The 23550-nt window shown below is 41.5% G+C and overlaps 1 protein-coding gene and 1 long non-coding RNA gene across 4 annotated transcripts in view; one reads left to right on the top strand and one right to left on the bottom strand.

Moving 5' to 3' along the window:
- Positions 1-20729, top strand: part of LIN54 (lin-54 DREAM MuvB core complex component) — a 40851-nt gene extending 20122 nt beyond the window's left edge. For 2 of the 3 annotated variants that reach the window (XM_030015948.2, XM_041124618.1), the window contains exons 3-14: positions 1824-1944; positions 4780-4925; positions 6417-6572; positions 8926-9142; positions 9867-9940; positions 10093-10290; positions 12118-12209; positions 13520-13591; positions 16009-16111; positions 16302-16439; positions 17122-17324; positions 17896-20729. In XM_030015948.2, coding sequence (XP_029871808.1) covers positions 1824-1944; positions 4780-4925; positions 6417-6572; positions 8926-9142; positions 9867-9940; positions 10093-10290; positions 12118-12209; positions 13520-13591; positions 16009-16111; positions 16302-16439; positions 17122-17324; positions 17896-18097 — 1722 coding nt within the window. In that variant the 3' untranslated portion in view covers positions 18098-20729. The remainder of the gene's footprint in view (positions 1-1823; positions 1945-4779; positions 4926-6416; positions 6573-8925; positions 9143-9866; positions 9941-10092; positions 10291-12117; positions 12210-13519; positions 13592-16008; positions 16112-16301; positions 16440-17121; positions 17325-17895) is intronic. The other variant, XM_030015981.2, reaches the window with a different exon arrangement.
- Positions 547-8624, bottom strand: LOC121233408. Its single transcript, XR_005932742.1, has 3 exons — positions 8231-8624; positions 5904-5991; positions 547-1440 (listed from the first exon to the last, which is right to left on the bottom strand). It is a non-coding gene; the product is annotated as an uncharacterized LOC121233408 (long non-coding RNA).
- Positions 20730-23550: the final 2821 nt, after the last annotated feature.

The following is a 23550-nucleotide window of genomic DNA, read 5'->3' as shown; positions in this document are numbered from 1 at the left end:
TCCTTCTTCAAACAAGCCTTTATGTTTCAAGGCTTTAGTTAATATATCTCCAAAAAGAGTGGGTTTTTTTCTTCTCTGTTTCATTTTAAGCCTTGACTATTGTATGCCACCTGTAAAGCAGCTAATGTGGCCTGGGTACAGCATATTTGGGCAAATGACCTTCGCCTCTCAATGGTCTGAGGTGGAGGTTTCCTCAGAGGAACACTTGTACTGTTAACTGTGGAGCAGCACATGGCTTCCTTTAAATGAGGTCTGTTTTCTGGCACTGCCCAGTGTCAGAGCTCCTCATTGCTGGCTTCCTTTGGCTGGGCACAGCTCAGGCATGCAGAGGCAGTGTTTGCTTTCCACTAGAGGCTGGAGGGCTCCAGTGCCGTAGCTGGGGGGAGCTCTGGCTTCCCCAGCCGTGCTGTGAGTGTGCTGCTGGGAGCTGAAACAGCCTCACGTGTGCTCTTTGTGGGGCAGCTGGGGAATTAGTTATGTGCTACTGAATACTTTGAATGTTTTGGTGTTACCCTACTGTAAAGGAGGTGTTTTCAGTCAGCAAATTCTATAAATAGAGTTTTGTGTAGGAAACTATAACATTCAGCCTGCTCAATTGCTTCATTTAAGCACTTACAACTTTCTCAGGCTGTCAAAAGTAGCTTGTCATCTCTGTATCTTTTCATGTCAGTGAGATTTCTCCAGTTAGCTACTTGAGTAACAAAGGTGGTTCTCTAACTTTGAGGGGTGGCTCCCCACATGAATGACAATGTTGTGCCTCTCTGATATTGCTGGAGTTGGTGGCTGGTGCCCATGGGATGTGGCTGTACATGTGGTGGAGAGGCAGAATGGGCCTGACCTGTGGGGTGGGTAAGTGTAAGGGCTTCAGTAATGCCTTCTGGTATGCTCACTTGGGCTCGGGGAAAATCCTAGCGATAGTCCACATCTGCAGGCAGCCTCTGCAGTCAGCAGGTTAAAACAGTCTTTGAAAGAAGTCAACCTCTTAATTGAACTATTCACTGGCTGGATGCCAGTATATAGAAACTATTAGGGTAAATGCATCTGGTAGTTAACTTCTATCAGTGTGGAAAAGAGGAAGAAATCTTGTTTAAGACTTTTAAGACTATAACACCCTGCTTATAAAGATTTCAAGTTGAAGTGATCTGTCTTATTGAATTGCACATACACATTCCTGGTCCAGCTGTGTTTCAGGAGACTGGATCACAGAAGGAGAAAAAAACCCCCTTGTACCTGGATGTAGCCAACTGATTCATTCTTCGCTAGTGAGTACCCAAAACTTTCAGGGACTGATGATCCACGTACTTTGAGAACTGTTGCAGAATGCTGTTTTCCCATTTGCAGGATAAAAGTGTGCTGCTATGTCAGAATAGCTCAAGAGATGTTTCAGAACAGTACTTGTCATATTTAAATCACTCAAGGAACAAGTTTTGTCCTGGTTGGCTGAAAAAGAAGTAACCTTTTTTAAAGCTTCAAATATTAACAGTTGTGTATTTAATTTTAACATTTTCATATAGACCAATGGCATGTAAGAAATAATTTCAGCATCCTGAAGGTGAGGTGTGTTTGCGCAGAGAGTTATCTTACAAAAAAGCTGTAAGGGATTTGGCTATCATACTTTGTTGGCTGGTTTTCTAAAGTGGCATGGATCATACCCTAGTTCTCTCCGTAGTAGGAAGTGGAGGTGAAATGCGAGATAAGCAGCTATTCTTCTAATTATATATGTGCAAGTATTGCCCTTTTTATTTTCTAATGTATTTAACAATACAATAATTTAGATCCAAAATGCTCAAGTTACTTTAGATCTTTTTTCCTCCATCTTTCAGATTGCAAAGAAGACCCGAACCCCAACTTCTGGCCCAGTGATCACCAAGCTGATTTTTGCAAAACCAATCAATAGCAAAGCTGTTACAGGGCAGACTACTCAAGTGTCACCAGTCATTGCAGGTTGTACTACTTCGACTTGTGCTTTACCGTTTTATAAAGGCTGTTCAAAGAGATGGTGATTTTAGAAATTTTTCTGTCTGTTGGTACCTTTACACTTTGCTCGTTTAGAATTATCTTTGTGATTGTAGAGTTTGATCATTTTGCTTTTACTGTAAGATGCTTTTACTTTCTGCATTTTGTGGAGGAGAAAAAAATACCTCACAGACAGAGAAAAGGCTACTTCATAGAAAGTATTTCTAGATACATTATGTAAGTACGCAGGGGGAAAAGGAGACACATGCTCTTGTATTACTTTAATCTGCTTATAGTTGGACTTAAATGTAATATATGCAAATAACAGAAAAAATATTTGCATGAAAAAAAGTGAATAAAGCTGTGTTGCTTCTGTGAAGTCCCTCACCTACTTCAAAAATAAGCATTGCAGAAGAGTCTAAGAAAGTAATTAAGGCAAATAAGAAATGGTTTGTCTCTTTGGAAAACAAATCTATGTTTGTGTCCTTTAAAAAAAAAAAAAACAAACACCAAACCAAATTGAAAAACCACAGTGTAATCATTTCTTTGTTATGGCAGTGGGACTGATGTGTCCCTTGCTAAATGCATCATTGCATGTATGCAGGTAACATCTGAGACATGTAAATTATCTCAAAAGGACAAATGTAGGAAGCCAGAGTTGTCTTCAGAGCTTTGACAGGTATCTTTCAACTGCTTCTAGATTGACCAACCCAAGTAGGCCTAAAATCCTTTTTCCACATAAACAAATGTGTTAAGCCTTTACAGAACTGGGACTTGAGCTGGTTTTAAAAATGAATGCAACTGTCTCCTATATTCAAAACTTTGATAGATACAAGTGAATGGCACATAACTGAAACGTAATCTTTTCCTTGAGTTGTCAGGCTGCGTGTACCCTGAAGCCTGGCTCATGTTTCAAGTGAAAGAGGGATTCCCCATCCCACTCCCCAGTTTCTCCCCTTTCTCAAACAATTCCCTACCAAATGTACAGACCTGTGAATAAGAAGATTGCTTCACTGTGTTTATAAATATTTGAATTAAGCTGTTTGTTTAAAAAAAACCAAGCAAACAAAACAAACAACTCAAAAACTTTAAAAACCCTGAAAGGAGCCCCTTGGAGTGCATTATATTTTCATCTGGCAATACATGAAAATTGGTAAACTGTAAGGAACCACAACAAAAATAATACTAACAAGAGCATGTTTTTAAGTTTGCTGCCTCCAGAATGAAGGGAAATGTCCAAATCAAAACATGCCTACATAATATTGACAAGCAGATATGTTACAAAATAAACAAACTTCTAGCTTTTAAATAAATATGTTGGAAAATCAGGAGTCCCTGTCCTTGAGCCTGTGAGAGAAGCATCACTAGGAGGTAAAGATGCCTCTTTAATTGAGAGGGAAATATTTTTAAACATCTGCCTTTCCTCTTGCCATGTCAAACAGCAGCACAGCTTGCTGGCTTTGAGAGGCTGGCATCATTTGGGGGAAGGTGTAACATTTGTGTGTTGCATTTTGATTTCGTATGTGTATTTTTATGAATCTGATAAATATTTTTAATTGCCTGGGAATTTCTGCAAACTGAGGTGGAAGTTGTAAATTTGAAAGACTTGTGAATATAAGCAGCCAGATTCTGTTTAGGAAGCTGATGCCAAGGGACGCAGAGGGGATGTAGTGAGAAAGGGAAAGCTGTCACCAGAAAAAAACAAACTCAAAGCATTGAATACTGTAGATGGTAAAATTTCCACAGATTCTGACACTTTTCAGGTTGCATGTGGCTTTAGCAGCTGCTGGCGATTATCTGCACTGTTACTTAGGCTGCACAAAAGTGAAGGTTATTTTAGAGCATGTAGACCTCAGAGGAAGATGGCTTTCCGTGAGGATGATGCTTTTTTGTGTTAGTTGTAGTTGACTTAATTGTCATGCCACTGGTTGGTTTTGGATGGAAAAGTTATGCTGGTGCGTGTTTGTTTCTTATTTTGATAAATGTAGTACAAGAGAATGGGTGACAGAGAAGCTATGACAGAAATGAGTCTGAGCCAAAGTGCAGCAGAGGAAAGCTCAGTGGTCAAGCACTCTTTGGAAAGAAACTTAGAAGTATGAAAAAAAGAAAAAATCTGTTTTCCATTCTGGGAGTTTTGCAATATTCCTAAGGTCAACTTCATGATTTGGAGCTGCTGGTTTTGATGCTTAACCTTTTTTGCCATTGTAAAAGCAGATAGATTGTAGAGTTACACCACCACCCATATTTTCACAGGAGTGTCGTATACTCTGTTAGGCAGTGAAAAAAACAACCACCAACACAGAGAAGGAAAAAAAAAACAAAACCCAAAAAAACTTAGAGTTGAGCATAGACAGACCAAACACCTTTCTCTTGGTCACTGTAACACAGCTTGTTTCTGATGGCAGAGGTTTTAAAAGGAAGTAGCCCCCCTCAGATGCTCAGTTTCTCTGCATGTTGGCAGCAGCCCAGGGAGTTCCTAGGAAACTGCCAGCTGGCTGGGTGCTTGCACAGCCCAGGTGTATTGGAGGGCTGTGCACCTCAGGATGCTGTCCTGGCTTTAAAGAATTTTCAGCTGAATGTCATGGAAAGCTCAATGTACATTTTGGCTTTTTTAAGCACAAATGAAGTGTCTTTTTTATTTGCAATAATGCCAATTATTTTCTTTTTTGTTGCTAAACCTGACTTAAAGAATGCCGATGTCCTTCCTACCAGGTAATACTCTCAGAAGTAGGGATCAGTTGGACGATATGCAGAGAAAACTTTGCTTTAAACGTTAATGTAAACAGGGATAACTTGAGCTGATGATATCTTCGTTGTTTATAGGTAGGGTTCTTTCACAGTCTGCTCCAGGAACACCACCAAAGACAATAACGATCTCTGAGAGTGGAGTCATTGGATCATCTTTGAGTACAACAACACAACAGACACCGAATAAAATAGCTATCTCACCACTCAAATCCCCTAATAAGGTAAGGCCCTGATTCTGGCTGCAGCCTTCTATCCCTCCTGCACAGTGGTCTGAATGGAGCTCTCTGTGTCTTTGCTGCAAGCTGTTTATGATCCTGCTGCTCCGGGGTCTCCACTGCACATCACAATGCTCTGCAGTAATGGCCTAAGCTAGATTTTTTTGCCATTGGCTCTCTCAATGTGGTTTGAAGTAAACTAATGCAGTAATGCATATTTCCTATTCCTGCCATTTCTTGCCATTCCCTAAGCATCCATTCCGAGAGCAGCCTGTTCTCTCTTAGCCAAGTGCTTAAACAGTATCTTTTTTTTAATGCCTTCATAAAATATCAACGGGCTGTTTAAGAGGAGACCTCAGTGATGTTAATAGGTCAGCACTTATTAACCATTTCCTGCTTCTGCATAGATAATTTAGTCTTCCCTAATCATGTCTGAAGTAAATGAGGTTTGCAATGGTCCTTGACAAATACAGAGCTGGAGATTGGCACAGGTGGGCAACAGATAGAAAAGGTAACTCATCCATCGTTAGCTGTGTTACAGACGAGTGTCATGATGACGCTTGTATTTTAGATTTGATAAAATTGTCTTGAGAAGAGGAATATTGCTGGAGAAAGGAATAGTCGGGGGGCAAGCAAGATGCATAGTGCATGCAAACTAAATATCATGTATAAAAAGTAGCCTAAGAGTGAAGAATTCTCTTAGGCCATGCTTTAGCTATGTAATGTTACACAAATGGAGTGAAGGACTTGTGTTTGAGAATTATTGGTGAGGGAAGCAACATGAGGAAAAAGTAAAAAAAAAAAAACAAAAAAAACCTAGAATCAAAATTAACAATAAGTGGGGGTGAAAAGACTCAAGATGTAAGCCTAAGGAATTTACTGTAAATAAGTAATTCTAAGTATCTTTTAAAAGCAAATGGTTGCAAAAATTGGGAGTTTTCTTAAAACATGAGGGAAATTTAGAACAAAAAGTAGAAAACCAACCTTGGAAGGGGTGTGGCTATATAGAATAGAGTAGTCAAACACGGTACTCTGCAGAAATGTGGTCAGAAGACTGGATCTCTGTGGGAATCTGGAAAGTAGATTTGAAAATACAGATGTTCTTATACTTTGGCTGAATGAGTAGTGTAAGGTGAGATTCCCCCCCCCCTCCCCCCTCCTCCCCCCGAGCTCTCTATCCTGACAGTGCTCAGGCTTCAGTGGGCTAGTTTCCTTAAAAGAAAGAAAGAAAGAAACAAATAATATAAGCTGTGCTAGCTTTCAGCAGGGGCCTTTTGGTGCTGGAAACCAGCAATGCCTTGAAGTTTCTAACACATCTATGTGCTGTTGTTGCACAGTTGGACCCATGTGAGTTCTGATAAAATACAGCACCCTTGTTCACAGAAAGAACTCTTTGTACTGATGGAGAACTGTACTTTCACAAGGAGGGGAATGTATATGTACAGGGTCTTTTATCCTGTGCAGAGATTTAAACTGCTTCTTTGTTTTGCCAAGCAGCTAACAGTGGTGTCAGTGGCCTCCCAGCCTCCCAACTCCCCCCAGAAGACGGTGGGCGTCCCACTGAATGTAGCGTTAGGACAGCAGATCCTCACAGTGCAGCAGTCAGCACCCTCCTCCCCTGGGAAGGCTATAGTCAACCACACAACCGCCCAGGTACAGACTGACTTTCCTTTGTCTTCTAGCCGGTCTCTGTCTCATTGCTTGCGGGAAACTGGAGTGTTGAACCGCAAATTGGCAGTGGTCAGTCCCAAGGTATTCTTGTAATGGTGTTTGCTTAAGAATTGGCAAAAGCGTTGCCCTGAGGAGCATGTGCTTCTTCAGTCGAGGGGTGCAAACCATTGCAAGCCCATACAAGGGCACGCTGTTAGAAAGCAGCTTTCCAACCTGGAAAACCCTGCTTGGTGCAAGTTCTCCTCCCTGTATACTGAATCTCCCAAGTCATCTGAAAGGCTCCCTATGGCATGAGGAAGAGTTCTTTGGGTGGTTCTCTCTCTTCTACCAGTGTTTTCATGCCACTATCTAGGGCTGCTTTCCAGGTGTTTCTGAGGTTTGCAACAATGGAGTTCATGTTCTTGTGGTAGAGGTCTGCATAAGCAAGACACCATGGTCTGAGACCTATAGAATTAGAAATTATTAATTTCCTGTGTCTCATTTCTAGAAAAATATCAGGGTTTTCCATAATAGCATTGATAAATTGATTTGCATTAATGAATAACAAGGTAAAACTGACCTTTCTTACAAACTGTGGTTCTTACTTTTTTCCTCTTTTGTAGTCTTAGGGGAATCTTCTTCTATCTTAACGTCTGTATTCCTGTTTTGGTAAACATGAAGGGATGCATATGAGTGTAAATAACCAGAGTGGATATAGCAGGGAGTGGACACAGCTGCATGTACAGCACGAGACCAGAGAGTTGGGACAGATTTTGCCAGTCTAGTCTTACCAATACAGGTGATAACTCAAATGCTGATATGTGGATGTGGACAATAGCATGATTTCAATTTTTTTTTTTCCAGAGTAGAACTGGCAAAACTGTCTTTTTGAAACAGTTGTTAAAAGGTTATGTCACTCTAATGCAGGCACCCTAAGTGACAAAATGGAGATGGCTGTGTGGTACATGTACTGAGTTCTGATCGAGAGCTGTCTGACACAACAAAAAGGTTTCACCTGTCATCACTGGGCTCAAGTACATGCACTTAGAAGAACTGTCACTTGAATTTTACAATTTTCCCAGTTGTCCTTGGATGGCAGCCACTAATTTGTGTGCTAGAGGGAACTTTGCCCATGCTGGTCTCCCTGTGATAACAGTTAGGCTGTGACTGTGCTTGCAGATAGTGCTTATTTTGAATTGCTCTGGCTTGTTGAGGTTTCAGTATATTAAAAAAAACAAAACAAAACTCAAGAAAACACCTCTTAAAAGACCAGGCTTATATTTCCAGCAACATATGTGCAAATTGAGATTTCGTTTGTATAGTTGCTGAAAGCTGGGGAGCTGGGAAAATGTTTTAATAAGAAGTCACATCATACTATCAACCAAATTTAATACTGAAACTTAATGCCAAGGACAATGATACATTTAATATTGATATTAAAAGATACTAAGAATGAAAAGCTGAGCTCCAAAAGAAGTTAGATGGAAGGAGAAAAAGGAGGAATAAACCAAGGTTTGAGGTTGTCAGCAAGGCTGGAAAAAGAGGCTGTTATCAAACTGGTACACTTATGAATATGTATAAATAAAATAAATACTTGCTTGTTACCAGTTTGTAGTTTGAGAGAAATTGGAAAGATAAAGTCTTGCAAATTCCAGATGTACCTTTATTCCAGCTGTGAGGTAGCACAGGTCTGCCAAACTCCCTTTCTTTTCCCTTTTTGCTTTTTTTCTGAATAAATTTGTTTTGCTACTCTTCATTGTTCTTGCTTCTTTCGTTTCACAGCTTGTGCCCTCTTTTTCATATCTTCAGCTATCAGTTTATGGACTCTATTCCATTTCCTTCTCAAGGGCTGCAGAGTGATTTCTGTGCATTAATTGTAAACTGTCTTAACAGGATGTAACTGTACGCCCAGAGATAAATCATGCCACAGTCCAGCACGAACAGTTCTGCAAATTCTTGCCGCATGTTTTTATTAGTAGGAATATTTCTAGGTTTGTTCATTGCTTGATTTTTAATACAAACTGAGCTATGTTCTCTGTAGTCACCTGAAGTTGTTTTGGCAGACATTGTATCTGTGGAAGTGGACTGAGTCACCCTACTCATGTAAATATTAGTTTACTCTGGTGTTTGGTGTAGAGCATTGAAAATGGAACTGAGTTTGCTCTGAGCTGTTGAGAGGTATTTAATCTCTTCGCATCTGTTTTACTCTTGAAAGCAAAAATGGGGATAACTGACTTGCTTCTCAAGGATACGAATGGAGTAAAGAGTTGCTCGCTAACAAATTGAGGAATAAACACACTGATGTTCTTTCTGCCTTTGTACAAGTAACTTTGTGCTGTCTGTGTTGGCTTAACAGGCTGTGAAATCAGCAGTGCAGACCATTACTGTAGGAGGAGTGGGTACATCTCAATTTAAGACAATTATTCCCTTGGCAACTGCACCCAATGTTCAGCAGATTCAGGTACCTGGAAGCAAGTTCCATTATGTCAGACTCGTTACTGCCACAACAGCAAATAGTTCAACGCAATCGGCCAGTCAAAATCCCAGTACGAATACACAGCCTCTTCAACAGGGTAAGTGCTTGTGCTAATATATTGTCTGAAGTAACTTTTCGGGGGTTTTTCTGTGTTTGTTTTGTAAGGATTAAAATGAGTACATAAGAGATCTATGAAGACTGCTAGAGGTACTTGGTTTTCATATTCTGCTGTTACCTTTGGTTTGTCTGTGGAAATGCTCCTCTGTGTCAAATTGCTTTGTAGTTGGGCCTGAATTCTTGGAGCATTTTAGGTTGCTTTTCCCTAGTTTACCGGCTTTGTGGGTGACTCATGGCATGGCCCAGATCCTCTGTATAAAAAGTATGAAGACAGGGCAGCCCACAAACATATTGCCAAAACTCCTGCAACGTGAAGATCCTTCCATGTAAAATGCTTTAGAAGCACCAGATATTTCTGTCCATGCTTTCTAGAGCTGGGATGGAATAAAAGATTTCAAACTAAGCTGTGTTTTTTGTATTCTCCTCTTGCCAAGGAAAATCCAGTGTCCAGAGGAGCTCTGAACCCCAGCTGGTTTTTAAGCCATTGCTGTGAAACGTGTGCACACACTCTTGTGCCAAATACCTGTTTACAAAGGTGTTATTTAGACTTCAGTGTTATGTGCCATGAGTTTGGTAAATTAATCTCAGCGCATAGTTGCAGTATTAAGTACCTTTGCGTTATGCACATATGAAAGTCTGGAGGACTGAACTGTGGACTTTGAGTGAATAACGTGTGTTAATGTGATGTTGTTTCTTGATGCTAGCAAAGCCAGTGGTGGTGAACGCGACCCCAGTGCGGATGTCTGTTCCCATAGTGCCAGCACAGACTGTGAAACAGGTGAGCTAAATGTAAAAGGCATATTCCTGATTCATTTTGGCTGGATGGAAAAAAAAAGTCCAGTTTCAGCACTGTAATGAAATCGTCTATTAATAAAAGTACATTCTGAATCAACAAAACAATGATTTCATAAAGACCTCTTTTCTCTCCAGGTGGTGCCCAAACCGATCAACCCAACTTCCCAGATAGTTACTACTAGTCAGCCCCAACAACGACTTATTATGCCAGCCACTCCACTGCCACAGATACAGCCCAACCTCACTAACCTCCCACCAGGCACTGTACTGGCACCAGCACCTGGCACAGGAAACGTCGGGTATGCAGTCCTTCCAGCTCAGTATGTCACACAGGTATGGTGTTAACCCAGAGCTACATAAGGAAATAGTGCTGTTGTGGAACATACTGCCAAGAACTTAAAGGTTCTTGCTTCTGAACTGTCACCTGACGCTAAGGGGGCAGACAGTTTCTTTTAGGGATCCTTGGCAGAATGATGGCACTAAATTGTAGTTACGATTAAAGCTTTATTTACCTAACAGGGTTTTTTGATTAGCGTAGCGTAGAATTTATAATCAGAATAGCACAGGGTTTCTGTAAGCAGAATCAGTGTAATACAATTTTATAAGTAGCATAGTGCAGAATTTGTAATACAACTTATAATTTCTAATCACCTAGACCCTCTGCAGATTGGGTCAGATCTTAACACATGGTTTGCTTTATCAATATAGCAATCATAATCTAGACTCTAAAATCATACAAAAGAATGTGAGTCATTCACTCAATCCCTGGAGGAAGCAGATATCAGTGGATGCATCCCTGGTCACTGGGGGGGGGGTCACAGGTCTCGCTGTTCAGCAGCAGTTCCTGTCCAAGTTCCTCACTTAAGACTTGTAACTGCTTGATTTCATAGACAGTGCTCTGTGTGCTGTTAGGCTTCCCTGTTCTGTGACAGGGTCATCACCACCACCTGGTTGTCTGGGTGCCTGAGACCTTCAGGGCCAGTAAGGAAGGGAGTAATTGGCCTGGTGCCCAGGAATCTTGAGGCCAGTAGTGAGGGGAAGAAGAAATCTGTTTGGTTTGTCTACTTGGTTCACAGGACCTTCAGGGCCTGAGAATGAGGGGAAAGGGAATGAATATGTGACTCGCTTGGTCACAGAGAATGGCTGCTTGCATTATAAAATGGTGTTAGTTACGCTAACCATGTTACCAGTGGTCAGGAGCAGGGGGTACCGGTCGCACAAACCCAGGTCTAGGACTAGTTTTTTTGCTCTTTGCCAAGGTCTGACCAACATTCAGAATGAAAAGGAGAATAAATGAAATGTTCTACTGAAGGCTGAGCAGCCGGTCTGTACAAAGACCCTGTCGGTTCATGGCATTACTGGTACCAACCTCATTTCTGATTCCCTTCTGGTTTTGTCACAGCTGCAGTTTGACCCTGAAGACTCTTACTGTGTCCTTCCAGTCCACTTCCACAAATCTTAATTTAAACTAAATAATACCATTTGTTGGACCTCTCCTCAGAGGTTTTGTGTTCCAGACACAATCTGTCCCCTTTGGCCTGGCCCCAGTAGGTCCATACGTTATGTGCCAATCTGTCTTCAGAACCTGTCCCAGCAGGAGAAGATGGCTGCATGTAGGTAATCCAAAAGAAGGTAGTCCAAAACAGTGTTGTTTGGCAGGTTCTTATGAGGTTTTGTTATTTTAATGTGAAAAACAAACTGTGGGTCCAGGTATGCAGAGAAGTTGGAATATGAATCATCTTACTTGCTTTTATTTAATTCCGTAATAAGTGGCTCGTATATTAAGGAAGCTACTAAAGTAATTTGTGCAGGAAGTGATCTTGCTCTATTAGGGGCAGGGTTGCTTAGGAGAAGAAGGGGGGAAATGAGCATGTTTTTAAGAGCTGGAACTGTTTGTGGTCTGAACATTTCTGTGTGTAGTCTCTGTATTATCTGTATGGATGTAGACGCTGTAATAGAGAACAAAAATACCATCTGAAATGTATTCATGCTAAGTATTGAGACAGGAGGCTGCTGCCTGGTCCAAGTTCTACAAAAGTCTGAAACTGCTTGCAAGCATATTATTTTTATGACAATATCTGGAAAGCTAATTAAAACTACCTACACATCCTCTGTGTATACTTTAATTTATTTTATGCATTAACCTTTTTGTTTTGTTAGCTACAACAATCATCATACGTATCTATAGCAAGCAACACTGGCTTTACAGGGACATCTAGTATCCAGTCCCAAGCACGGCTACCATTCAATGGGTGAGTGTTTTGCAAAAAAAAAAAAAAAACCAAAACAAAACAAAAAAAACCCCCAAAACAAACCTGTAGTATAGCCTGCTGAATGAGCATCTTCTTTCAGTCCCATTATAAGAAAGGGTGGGAGCTGAGGTGCTGGAGTTTGGTTTGGGGGATTTTCCAAGAAAACCAGGTATACTGTGGTGTGGTTATTACCTCTGACTAAAGGACATGTATCTCTCTGACAATTGAGCCAGTCTCTTGATCGAAGCTGTGTTTTCCTTTCTGTTTTTTTAACTCATGTAGCAGGAAGTTGACCTGAAAGCTCCCTGTTGCTCGTTCTTCATTTTGCATCAGCACCTGGGAGGTACAGACCTCAACTATTTCTTGACATTGGTGGAAAGAGGTGCTGGACAATATAAGAACTACATGCTTACTTAGCACATGCAGAAATCCAGCTCAATAGCGAAATGGAAGTAAAGCCCAAAATGGATCCTGATAGGAGGATTTGGGTTTTTTTTTCAGTCTTGTATTTTTCCTTTAAGGATGAAAATAATGACTAACACATATTATTTTCCCTTTGCCAATCCAGCAGGCTTAGCTGTTCTGCACAGTCCTTTTGTGTTATTGTTTGCTTGAAATTGTAAATGCCAAGGTGCTTTTTGTTGCTGCAACCTCAACTGATGTAATCTAATACCAAATCCAGATGCAGCTATTCAAACAAATAGGTTTGATTTAATCTCCCTGGCATTACGTGCAGAAATTGCTGGATAGGGATGGAACGAATCTCAGCAAAAGTGATTAGTGACATAAAATCTGAGTTTTAAGAGCAGTTAAAGACTGTGTCTGATATAAAATTTACCTATAAACTGAATACCCTTGGCTTGCTTTCCCATTATTCCAGAGCTTGCCTTTTTTTTTTTTTTTTTTTTTTTTTTAATTAATTCTAACTAGAACAAAAGGAAAGGCACAATCATGTTGTGTGAACCTTGGTTGGATCTAGTCCCTCTGCATGTAGAGGGCTTCTGGGGAAGTTTTTCCTGATTCCAGTTTTCAGTTATGATGCTTCCTCTAGCTTTAAGCCTCATTTCTACTTTAGGCATGCAGCCAGATTTGCAGCAAATAACTCAGCTCTTTCTGGGCTGGAAAGGCACTATATAAAGGCATTATATATAATAGTTACTTGAACACAGTCAGCCAAAAACATAATGCAAGGGGAATATAAAGATTTTTTTCAAAGTTTTTATTAGGAGCTATTTACTTGAATTTAAAATAGGAAGAAACTGATAAAACAGTGTGCGCGTATATAAATGCACTTTTTTTGCCCCCCCCAGAATAATTCCTTCTGAATCTGCAAACCGCCCCAGGAAGCCTTGCAATTGTACTAAGTCTCTATGTTTGAAATTGTAAGTACAGCTTGTTTTAGTTTTTTTTTAAGCCTTATTTTTGACATCACAAATTTATGCCAAGTATCAGATTATAATGTTTTTAAGTATGTCAGAAATGTTATGTCTAGATGCCAATTTAAGGTTGCTGTTGATATTGGTGGAGATGTTGCAGTGCCTGTGTAATTTTGCAACTCCTGTGAGCTATATGGACCCTAACATTTTATAAATTTCTAACTTTGAAGCCTTGTTGCATGGTGGAGCCAATTCCATCCAGCAGCTGTAGTTGCGTTGTTGCTATGAATGAGATGACATCCCAGGGTATCATCAGTGGGCATCTACTATACTTTGGTGAGGCACACCAGTAATACCATGCTATATCAAGTACTTCAGAAAAATTGGGCTGTGTATCTTTTCTTAAATGTCTGAATAGACAAGTGATTCTTCACTGATAGGTCTGAGTCTTGCTCATCCTCATGAGATATTTTGCTATTCCATTCAGTGTCTTTGTAAGAATTTGACATAAAAGCATTTTAAGTTGAGGAGATGCTAAGTTTCTTTAACTTGAGGCAAAGTCAGTTTACTGATTTTGGGGCAGTAACAGGAGATACTGAAATTAATCTGTGGTTCCCTGAATTCTAGACAATGAAGAGGAAATGGGTGGTGTGCTATTCAAAGGGAAAGTGGTGCAACAGTATCTGAACCCAAGTTAAGTTTGTTTAAACTTTCCAGCTTGGGTTTCTTCTCACGTAATACATCCCACCTCTATGTGGGGAGGTGTGCTCTGTGCTTCCTAGCCTCAAAATCGTCTGTTGTGCAGAAGGCAGAGTAAACAGGAGATGTGTAGCTGTTTTCTCAGATGTTTTACAACATATATGACTGACTTCATAGTGCCAAATCTATGTTAGGTGCTTAGGGTTTTCCACTTATTTTAGTCTTTGGCACCTGAATGCTCTAGGAATTCTGGGAGAATAATGGCATTGCTGGTGATGCTTTGCACCTTCAGAATGCTGTTTGGAAACAAACTTTTCTTGTAAATTACTGTATTTACATCTTTAAGTGGCTAGGCATAGGTGCAGAGCAAATGGCTAATTCACTTTGGCAAAGGTGCCTTCTCACTAGTAAAATGTTTTCCTGTCTGGAAGGGGAGCTGCTTTTTCCCAAATGAATGTTGAAGGTAGCCACATAGCCTATTCTACAAAGAAGAGAACTCAGAGAAGTTATTTGCTTACTGATGCTCTGGGTTGATGTTGGTGCTGTTTGTTTTGGAAACCAGGACCATTCTACTACTGAATTTTAAACAGGACAGAAAAGAGAGCTATTACAGGTTGTAAAAGCTCTTGATGTAGTTTGTCCCTGGGACCATTCAGGATGCTAAAAGTCACCAAAATGCAGTTCAACCAGATAAAGGGTTGTAGTGGACTCCAGGGCAACCCTAATCCTGTTCTTGTAGTGTTACCCTGGGCAAGCCACAGGAAGCCAGTTTTGAAAAGGGTTTAGGTTCCTAAATATGAACGTATGCTCCCAGCAGCATTTGAAAAGCCACTGAAGAGGATCAGCAGTTTCCATCAGCTATAGCTGGAGGTGGTGCTGGAAGCATTGAAATGTGCCAGATTTCGTCATGGCCCAAAGCCATGTTTGAGCTGGGGATCAATGTGGTGTATCAGATCTGTGAGCTGGTGAGATCTTGTTTTTGGTGGGAGGTAGCAGAGGTACATAAGGGGCATGGCAATGTGATTGGCTTTTACTGTCAATGATTTGCTGCTTTTTATTCACATACTTGTCCCTTAAAAAAGTCTCTACAGCTTTATCCTCATTCGGATCCTTTCCCTAGTTACCTGTGCTTCAAAGTCTATGAGGTGTACCACTTGTTATTTCTTTTCTATTATTCCATCCCTGCTTTGGTGAACTCTGCCTCAGTTCACAGCTTCAAACAGTTTATGGGCAAAATTAACAAAAAAAGGCTCATTGCTGTGTTAGTCAGTTTGCCTGTTGATTACTCCAATTGCTTGCCTTTTGTTTTGGCTGTACGAGAGCTCCTGAATGCTGACTTAACTGGCTGGGTCAGGAACTTGCTATGAGGTGGCTGCAGCAGGATGGCCCTCAATATATGGGTCAGCCACCCAGGAGTTACCCTAGAAAAAAGTCTCATTAGCTTCTCTTGCTGCTATGGGGACCTGTGCTATGTGAACATCAGCTCAGATGGACACCCTTGAGCTATACCTGTGTCTTTAGACAATAACTAGACCTGCGCTAGAGGATTTAGGCCTTGCAATGAGGCTGATACCACTTCTACATGTGGAGTTGAGCATAGGATGACCCTTACCCTTATTGGTGCATGTGCATATCACCAGACTAGGAACTTCTGCTACTGTCATCAGTACTAACGCCAATGTAATGGTCATGTTTACAAATGCCTTCTGCATCTTCTGTTTCAGGTATTGTGATTGTTTTGCAAACGGCGAATTCTGCAATAACTGCAACTGTACAAATTGTTATAACAACCTGGACCATGAAAATGATAGGCAAAAAGCAATAAAGGTGAGGGGCCTCTTCCCCTGCCCCTGGGATGAAAGCCATTTAGCTTGTGTCTTCTGAAGCTATGGTGTGGGGCAGAGTGGGTGTATAATGCCCTGATCTCTTCCCACGTGCAAGGCTTAAGTTCTTTTATTGCACCTCTAAATTCTGCTCCCCGCATGCAGTGACTGACCCTTTGGGTCTGCATTGACAGGCCTGCCTTGACAGAAACCCTGAAGCCTTCAAGCCCAAAATAGGGAAAGGAAAGGAAGGAGAATCAGATCGGAGACACAGCAAAGGGTGTAACTGTAAACGCTCGGGATGTCTCAAAAACTACTGCGAATGTTATGAGGTACGAAGCATTATCTCATCTTAAAGATACTGGCTTTTTCCCTTTAGTGCTGTGACTTCTCTGATTTGCTTTGTCTCTTTTTTATATTGCTATAATGTTTTCTATTGGTATAATGTTATCTCTTCTTCCAGCAGTTTGCAGGTAGAAAGCCATGTATGGGGCAAAGTTGATCACTTCTGTTGTATAAGTTTCATTTTAAACCATGTAGCAACTTTGAACTCAGGTTTGGATTTGTCCTTTACTGAAGAGCAGTATTTCCTAAAGAAATCTACTGCACCAAGTCCCTAGGAGGAGTTGAAGCAGCATCCCACAGACGCTGTGGGATAGAACATGTCTGTGGAAGACAAAAGCAAAAATTGTGTCAGCTAACAGATCAGTCTGGATGTAGAGACAGTGGCAGAGTGACCTCTCTCATAACTCAACAGCCTATATTCCACCGGAAACAGTAGGTTGTTTCAGAAAGTGATGAGTGGGAAACCATTGATTTGCATTTGATTCAAGTATACATTCTGGGAAGGCATCTCAGTTTGAGGTGAGGATTTAGAGAGAAAACTACTACTTGTGCATGTCTTCTAGTGGCTAATTGGTAAGAGATTAAAACAAGATCTTCTTTTCGTTGTGGCTTGTCATAAAGGGAGTCAAGGTTGCAACAGGTTTCTCATGTTTTGTTTGTTTCTTTCAGGCAAAAATCATGTGTTCTTCCATATGCAAATGCATTGGCTGTAAAAATTTTGAAGAAAGCCCAGAGCGAAAGACATTGATGCATTTAGCAGATGCTGCAGAAGTTAGGGTCCAGCAGCAGACCGCTGCAAAGACCAAGTTATCTTCCCAGATCTCAGATCTGCTGACAAGGCCAACACCAGCACTCAGCAGTGGTGGCGGGAAGTAAGTTAATGTAGCACCTGGTTTCAGTTGCTTCTAATGTGTTTTTTTTCTGATGTGACAGGTATGTCCCTGTCATCTTTGAGTGTTATCTGTGTAAGCTGGAGAAGCAGGAGTGCTCAGGTGAATGGAGCTTTTTGTTCACGCAACTGTGCTTTCTGTTGAACCTAGGGTATGCCAAGCTTACCTGTGTTCAAGCACGTAACTAAGCGTTGTCTTCTCATGGTTGCCCATGTGCTCACAGAAAGCATGAAGTACAAGCGTCCCGTTTACTGAGAGGATGTAATCTTTCAGCTGCCATTACAGTAAAAGCTGGAGAATTGTTCTATGTACCTGGGCATTTCAAAGTCTATATCAAAATGTACATCAGTGGAGGCAGGCACCAAAGCACAATGGCCCATGAGGTCATTTGGTTGTAACTGTGGCTTATTCACTCCCTGTTGGTTGTCTGAAGGCTCTTGGAAGCAATGAGAGATGAAATCTCATCAGTCCTTGTACTGAAAAGTTGCCCAGCCCTGGAGTTAGGTGCATTGTGTGTTTTTGCTGAGAGTGAGTCGATCTTTCTTTGTTTCAGGCTGCCCTTTACGTTTGTAACCAAGGAGGTAGCTGATGCAACCTGCGAATGCCTTCTTGCCCAGGCAGAGCAAGCGGAGAAGATGGGCAAGTCAAAAGCTGCAGCAGAGCGCATGATCCTGGAGGAGTTTGGACGCTGTTTGATGAGAGTTATTAACTCTGCAGGGAAGTCCAAAAGTGACACTTGTGCCATGAACTGCTGACTCATGCACATGAGCCACAACGAAGCGGACTGAACAGAACACTTAAGGCACAGGGACACTTTGGTTCGGCATAGAGGATTTAATAATATTTGTTAATTTGGTGCTTGTTGTAAATTGACCTGTGTAAGATTGAAACAAGAAAATCTTTTATAACAAGATGTAGAGCCTTTTAAATCTTAGCTAAATCCTATTCTACTTAAGACAATGCCTAAAGGCCAATTCTTCTTCCCTATGTACAGCTTTTACCTTGGGTTTCTTTAAAAATTAGATGTATTCTCCCCTTTCCCCCAGAATAATTGCCTGAAGGGCATATATAAATTATTATAATATATATTATTTACAGTGTATGGAGTTGCATCACTTTGTGCATACAGGAAAACACAGGTGATGTCAACAGCCAGGTAATGCTTTGGGTGACAGGCCTGGAATAAGGAGGTATCAGTGTATCCAAAATAGTTCTGAAAGGAAGCGTGTAAAAATAAGCATCTAAGTGGAAGGTAGTACCTGTATTTAGGACCTGACACAGCATGTTCCCTTAGTGCATTGAGCACTGTGAAATACCCAGGCAATAATACAGAGGGGTTCCTTGCAGATCTAGCATTGGGCAAGTGGTGGAGAATCTCACTGGAGCGAGGCCCAATGAGCTTAGAGGCAAATGGAATTAATGGGAATTTTTTGATAGGAATGTGGCTGAGAGCTCAGATGTTTCTTAAGCTGGAACTTGAAGGCTAAGACAGTGGCCTGTTCTCAGAAGTGAGGAAGGGCAGCCATGCCACAATGCTGGACTGTCTGCCCAGTGTACAGTGTTACCTAAGTGTGCAGCAGATGGATGTTGTTGCTTAGGTGAAGCTTGGTTTTTCAGAGGTCTGCAGCAGCCTCATCTGTCACTGGAGGTAGGACTGTGCAGTCCATTGTGTTTTCTAGGATTGAGCTGTAACCCTGGAAAATTGTTTAAGTCTGAGAAGCTGAGATCATGGGGGACAGTGGAACCACAGTTGTCTTAATGAGGACTCGAGACAATCTGCTTCTGAATCGACTTGCAAACTCAGGTAGGGATCATGTTCAGCCTGGCTGTGGGTCTTCAGGATGCTGCTTCTCTGTATGTTGGCAATTTACTTGGCGTAAGGTTTTTTTAGTGTTGTTTAGAATGACTGAGAGAGCTGTGATCAGAGAGGATGCTAGCACAGAATCAGGATTGCTACCAAAACAGATGCACGGATCCTTTTACACAAAGGGGCGCAGGGGGAATCAGCTATAGCTGTGTATAGACTAGGGCAGGGGATTTTTTTTTCAGTATTTGTTATAGGCAATCTCAGATCACATTTCTGATAGTGGAACACATTTGCAAAATTAACCTGGTAGGTTACTTACCTACCATGAACATCAATAACCGTGTTTCATCACAGGCATTTTTATTACCTATCTCACTGCACCCTGAAGTAGCTAGATTTTTCCAAAAGGGATTTTGTATTCCTCACGTAAAGCTGTAAATACATGCAGCAGAGCTCTTCCTCCAGGTTTTCTAGCATGGCCAGGCTGGTGAAAGGTAGGGGCTAGGCAAACCAGCAGCAGAGCTAAGTGCCTACACGTGTGATGGCAGTATGATGGGAGGATGCTTCCACTCCTGTCTTCACCCCACGGTCCTGTGCACTGAGCAGAAGGCCCTTTCTCCTTGACCCTTCTCTGTTTTCTCCTTGAAATACCTCGGGGGCACAAAGGGCCTGGGAGGTGGCCAGCAGCAGTGGTGGGCCTGTTGAGTGGCCATTTCAGACAAGGTTTGACCTGCTAGTCACCATCTGAAGGGCTGCTCCGTCTGCTATTAATATCTCCCTGAGCATAAATAGCAAGTATGTTTGTGCAAATCTCTGAAAAGGGAATCCACCTCTTGTGTAAGTAAATGCCATTTTTTTCATAATTAGGGCTTGGGTTTACTAAAAAATCAGTGCAGTAACTTTACATGTAGATAGTGCGGATATTCAGTTTACTTCTAGTGACCTAATACAGTATGTCCAGTAAGATTTGTATAAATGTAAATTAGTGTAAGTGAATAAAGTAATACCTACTTATGTTATTTTTCAAACAGATTGCAATATGCCTTCTTTTGTTTAGACTTCAATCCATGTTAATTTTGTATATATTCCATGTCTTACTCTAAATTGCACCTTTTGTGATGTGTATTTATATACAGTGTGCAAAAACACTTGTGAAATTTAGATTACAGTTGTAATTATGTATGATGGCATTGCTTGAGAATATTTTGCTTGTAAAGACTTTGAAGGTGCAATCAAATGCTCTTAGTTCTTCTATTTTGTTTTGAACAAGCTTTCTCAAGTATTAAGCTTGGATTCCTCTCTCCACTTTCCCTGGTGTAGAATGTGTGAATTGGTTTTTGTACTTCCTTAGCCATTTGCATCAAACTGCTGGACAAGATTTACAGTCAAGTTCATCCAGTTACATGAAAATAATTGGGAATGGGGCAAGGGTTCATTTTCTAGTTCTGTTTACATCTGAAAGTAGAAAAATTAAATTTATATTTACTAGACCTATTCAAAGGATACAGTTTTCTATATTGTACAAATAAAACAGTCAGATAAATCACAAAGAAAAATAAACATTTATACTATTCTGTAAATATGATATTTTTTTTTTTGCACTCCTTTCCTTCAACACTGACAAATATACACAGAAGATTTTCACTGAAATATCAAAATAAATCTGTTAACGCTAGGCCCACTTCTGATGCAAGTACTGGCCTGGATCTTCAGTATGAGATTTGAATCCTACCAGAGATAAACCTGTGGTTACTGGCGTACTGTCATTCATGCATAGCAATTCATGCCACATTGTGGCACAGTTCATAAAGGGCCAAAATGTGTCAACCAAGCCAGCACCAGATAGTTGAGAAATTTCTCAATTTCTTTTAAACTATTTAATGAGAAAGCATGGTTTTTTCACACGCACTGGCTGGACAAGAGTTAGGCTCAGACTGAGCAGAAAAATGTGCAAGGCCATTCTGCAGCACCCTTGAAGACAGCAGGGTGCTACACAGCTCATTGAAGACCCTGGGCAAAACTTTGTTGAGAGCCTTAGACTGATTGTTAGCAGGATGCAATGCACTGGTTTCTTGTGGCATTTGTGTCTGTTTATGTCTCTTTTGGGGAGGAGGTTTGTGAGCAGCTCTTGCAAAGCTGTATTACTTGGTTGCATTAAGGAATACAAGTCAGTTAAGAGAGCTTGTGGTTTGTTTCTGCAAAGTAAAACCTGAGGGTGGGGGGTTGTGCATCCACTTTCTATGTTCAGCTTTTAGCAGCTTGGTAAACGTACTATACGATCAACGCTCAGGGAGTCTTAGGAGTCTTGTTAGGATGTTGAGCGAACAGAAGATGTTACTGGACCAAGCTTTTCCCCCCCTAGCACACCAGCTGCCGTGAGAGAAGGCTGTCCGTTATGTTAGGCTGCAGTAGAGGACTGAGAGAAGGAATGAGGTGTTCAAAGTGACTGAGGGGTGTATTTGTATGCTAGCAAGAGTCAGGGTGTTTCAGAGAGAGATGGTGAACATCTGAGCAAGGAGTTGCTGAGAAGAGAAAACAGTGTCCAAAAGACACAGTGGGAAAAGGAGTGGTGCAGAAAATCACTTGGTTGCAGTTGTGGAGTTATGAATGCTGGAAAATTCCACTGAAACCTGATAGTTCCTGTGGTGTGAGTACAGCCAGCAGTATCTGTTGTGGACAACAGCAGGTCTGTATTTTTGGAAAATAATGGCAATTGGTACAGGGTTCCTATAACAGTTGTCAAGCTTTCTTACAATGCTTGATAGCTTTGTAAATTAGATAACTGCCACACTTTTTTCTAATAATGTGCTTTTGCTCAAATGCCATCCTACCAAGTCCTATACCTCAGCATCTCTTGAAAACCTCTGTCATCAACATTTCAGTGAATTACAAAAGGATGTGTGAACTGTGGTGGTCATGGGTACAGGCAGGTCAGCCACAGGAATGCACAGAGCCTGACATCAGCTTATCTGCGCAGCAGTCTCCAGCTCAGTTCACCGATCGGCAGCAACTGCACAAAACCCATGAGAAATTCAGAGATGGGGAAGCCCCGTGTGCAGCATGCCTGCCATGTTCACAACTTCACCCCAGCAGCCAGGAGCTCATGTGCATCTTTGTGCAACAGCTTTCTGTTCAGGAGGCAGTGCAGTATGAATCAAGCAAGACAAGGCTCCCTCAGATGTAAACAGGAAGTAGAAGCAGCCTTATATCCAGCCAAAAAAATTGCAGTGAGGAAGTGCCTGTTCCCTATGGCTCAGCTCATGCTGGAGCTGGAGGTTTAGGCAATGCAAATGTTACAACATTACATGAGTGCAACCAATCTACCACTGGGATTTCAGCAGCATTTTGCCAGTTGTCCTAAAAATCACATATATATGGGAGGGAATTAGTTACCTGCAGAGTATCTTATAGCTGGAATGGCTCCATGAAAGTGATGGCTTCAACATGGCTTTTTGCTTAGGTAATTGGACTGGAAAAAAAGTCTAGATGTTTTGGTTTGCTACTCTCAGTAAAGAACACATGAAGTTGTGCTGCTGATCTCAAAGCAGAGCTTGAGGAATTGAATGCAGCAGCTCTGCTCCCACCATGAGTGAGTAGGACTAAGGGGAAGAGGAAGAGCCCAAATTGACCAGGGACAGTTTTGTCAAGTCACTGGTAGGCAAAATGGCACCTTGAATATTATTACTGCCCTAGGACACAGTGGATCACCATTTTTCATCCCATCGCCAACATGCAGCTCAAAAGTAACTGAACGGCCAGAGTTTTGTGGGAAATATTTGCCTTCCATCTCTATGGATGCAACTGCTGTTCTGCATGGCAAAGGGAAGCCATTTAGCAGCAGTTATGCCAAACTTCACTATTCCAGGTAAAGCACTGCCTACCAAGGCAGCTTCCTTGCCACAGAAATTAACTGACTGAAGAATCCTGTCCTACTTGGTGGCATCAAATCTATGATTCAAGTAATCAATAGAAACAACATCTGAAAAGGAGACTGCCTCATGCCTTAGGTTGCAGGACACATGCCAGCTCTGGGAGGATGGGGCCATGTGGCACGGTTGAGTGCATGACCTGATGGGGCCAAGTTAATGGGACCTGAAACGCTCACCCTGCTGCAGCACACCCATATGCTGGTGCCTGGGGCTCCTGCCCAGAGAGGAGGATGTCAGTGCCCCTGGATGCTGCTGGGCACAAGCCTGGTCACAGCCTCAGTGCTGCCCTCTCACCTTCATGGACAACAGCCTTCTCTGCTTAGTATCCACTACCCTCCTTGTAAAACGTGGGCCTTTAGGGGTGCAGTTTGATACTGTAGTCCCCCCTCCAGGGGATCTAGACTTAAACAGCTTGTTTAGCTGTTTGATGAGACGTGTAGGAGTGGAGATTAGAGCTTGTGTACAATTTGAG

This window comes from Aquila chrysaetos, chromosome 1, assembly GCF_900496995.4.
Source record: "Aquila chrysaetos chrysaetos chromosome 1, bAquChr1.4, whole genome shotgun sequence".
Lineage (NCBI taxonomy): Eukaryota > Metazoa > Chordata > Aves > Accipitriformes > Accipitridae > Aquila > Aquila chrysaetos.
This window is presented reverse-complemented; position numbering and strand designations above follow the sequence as displayed.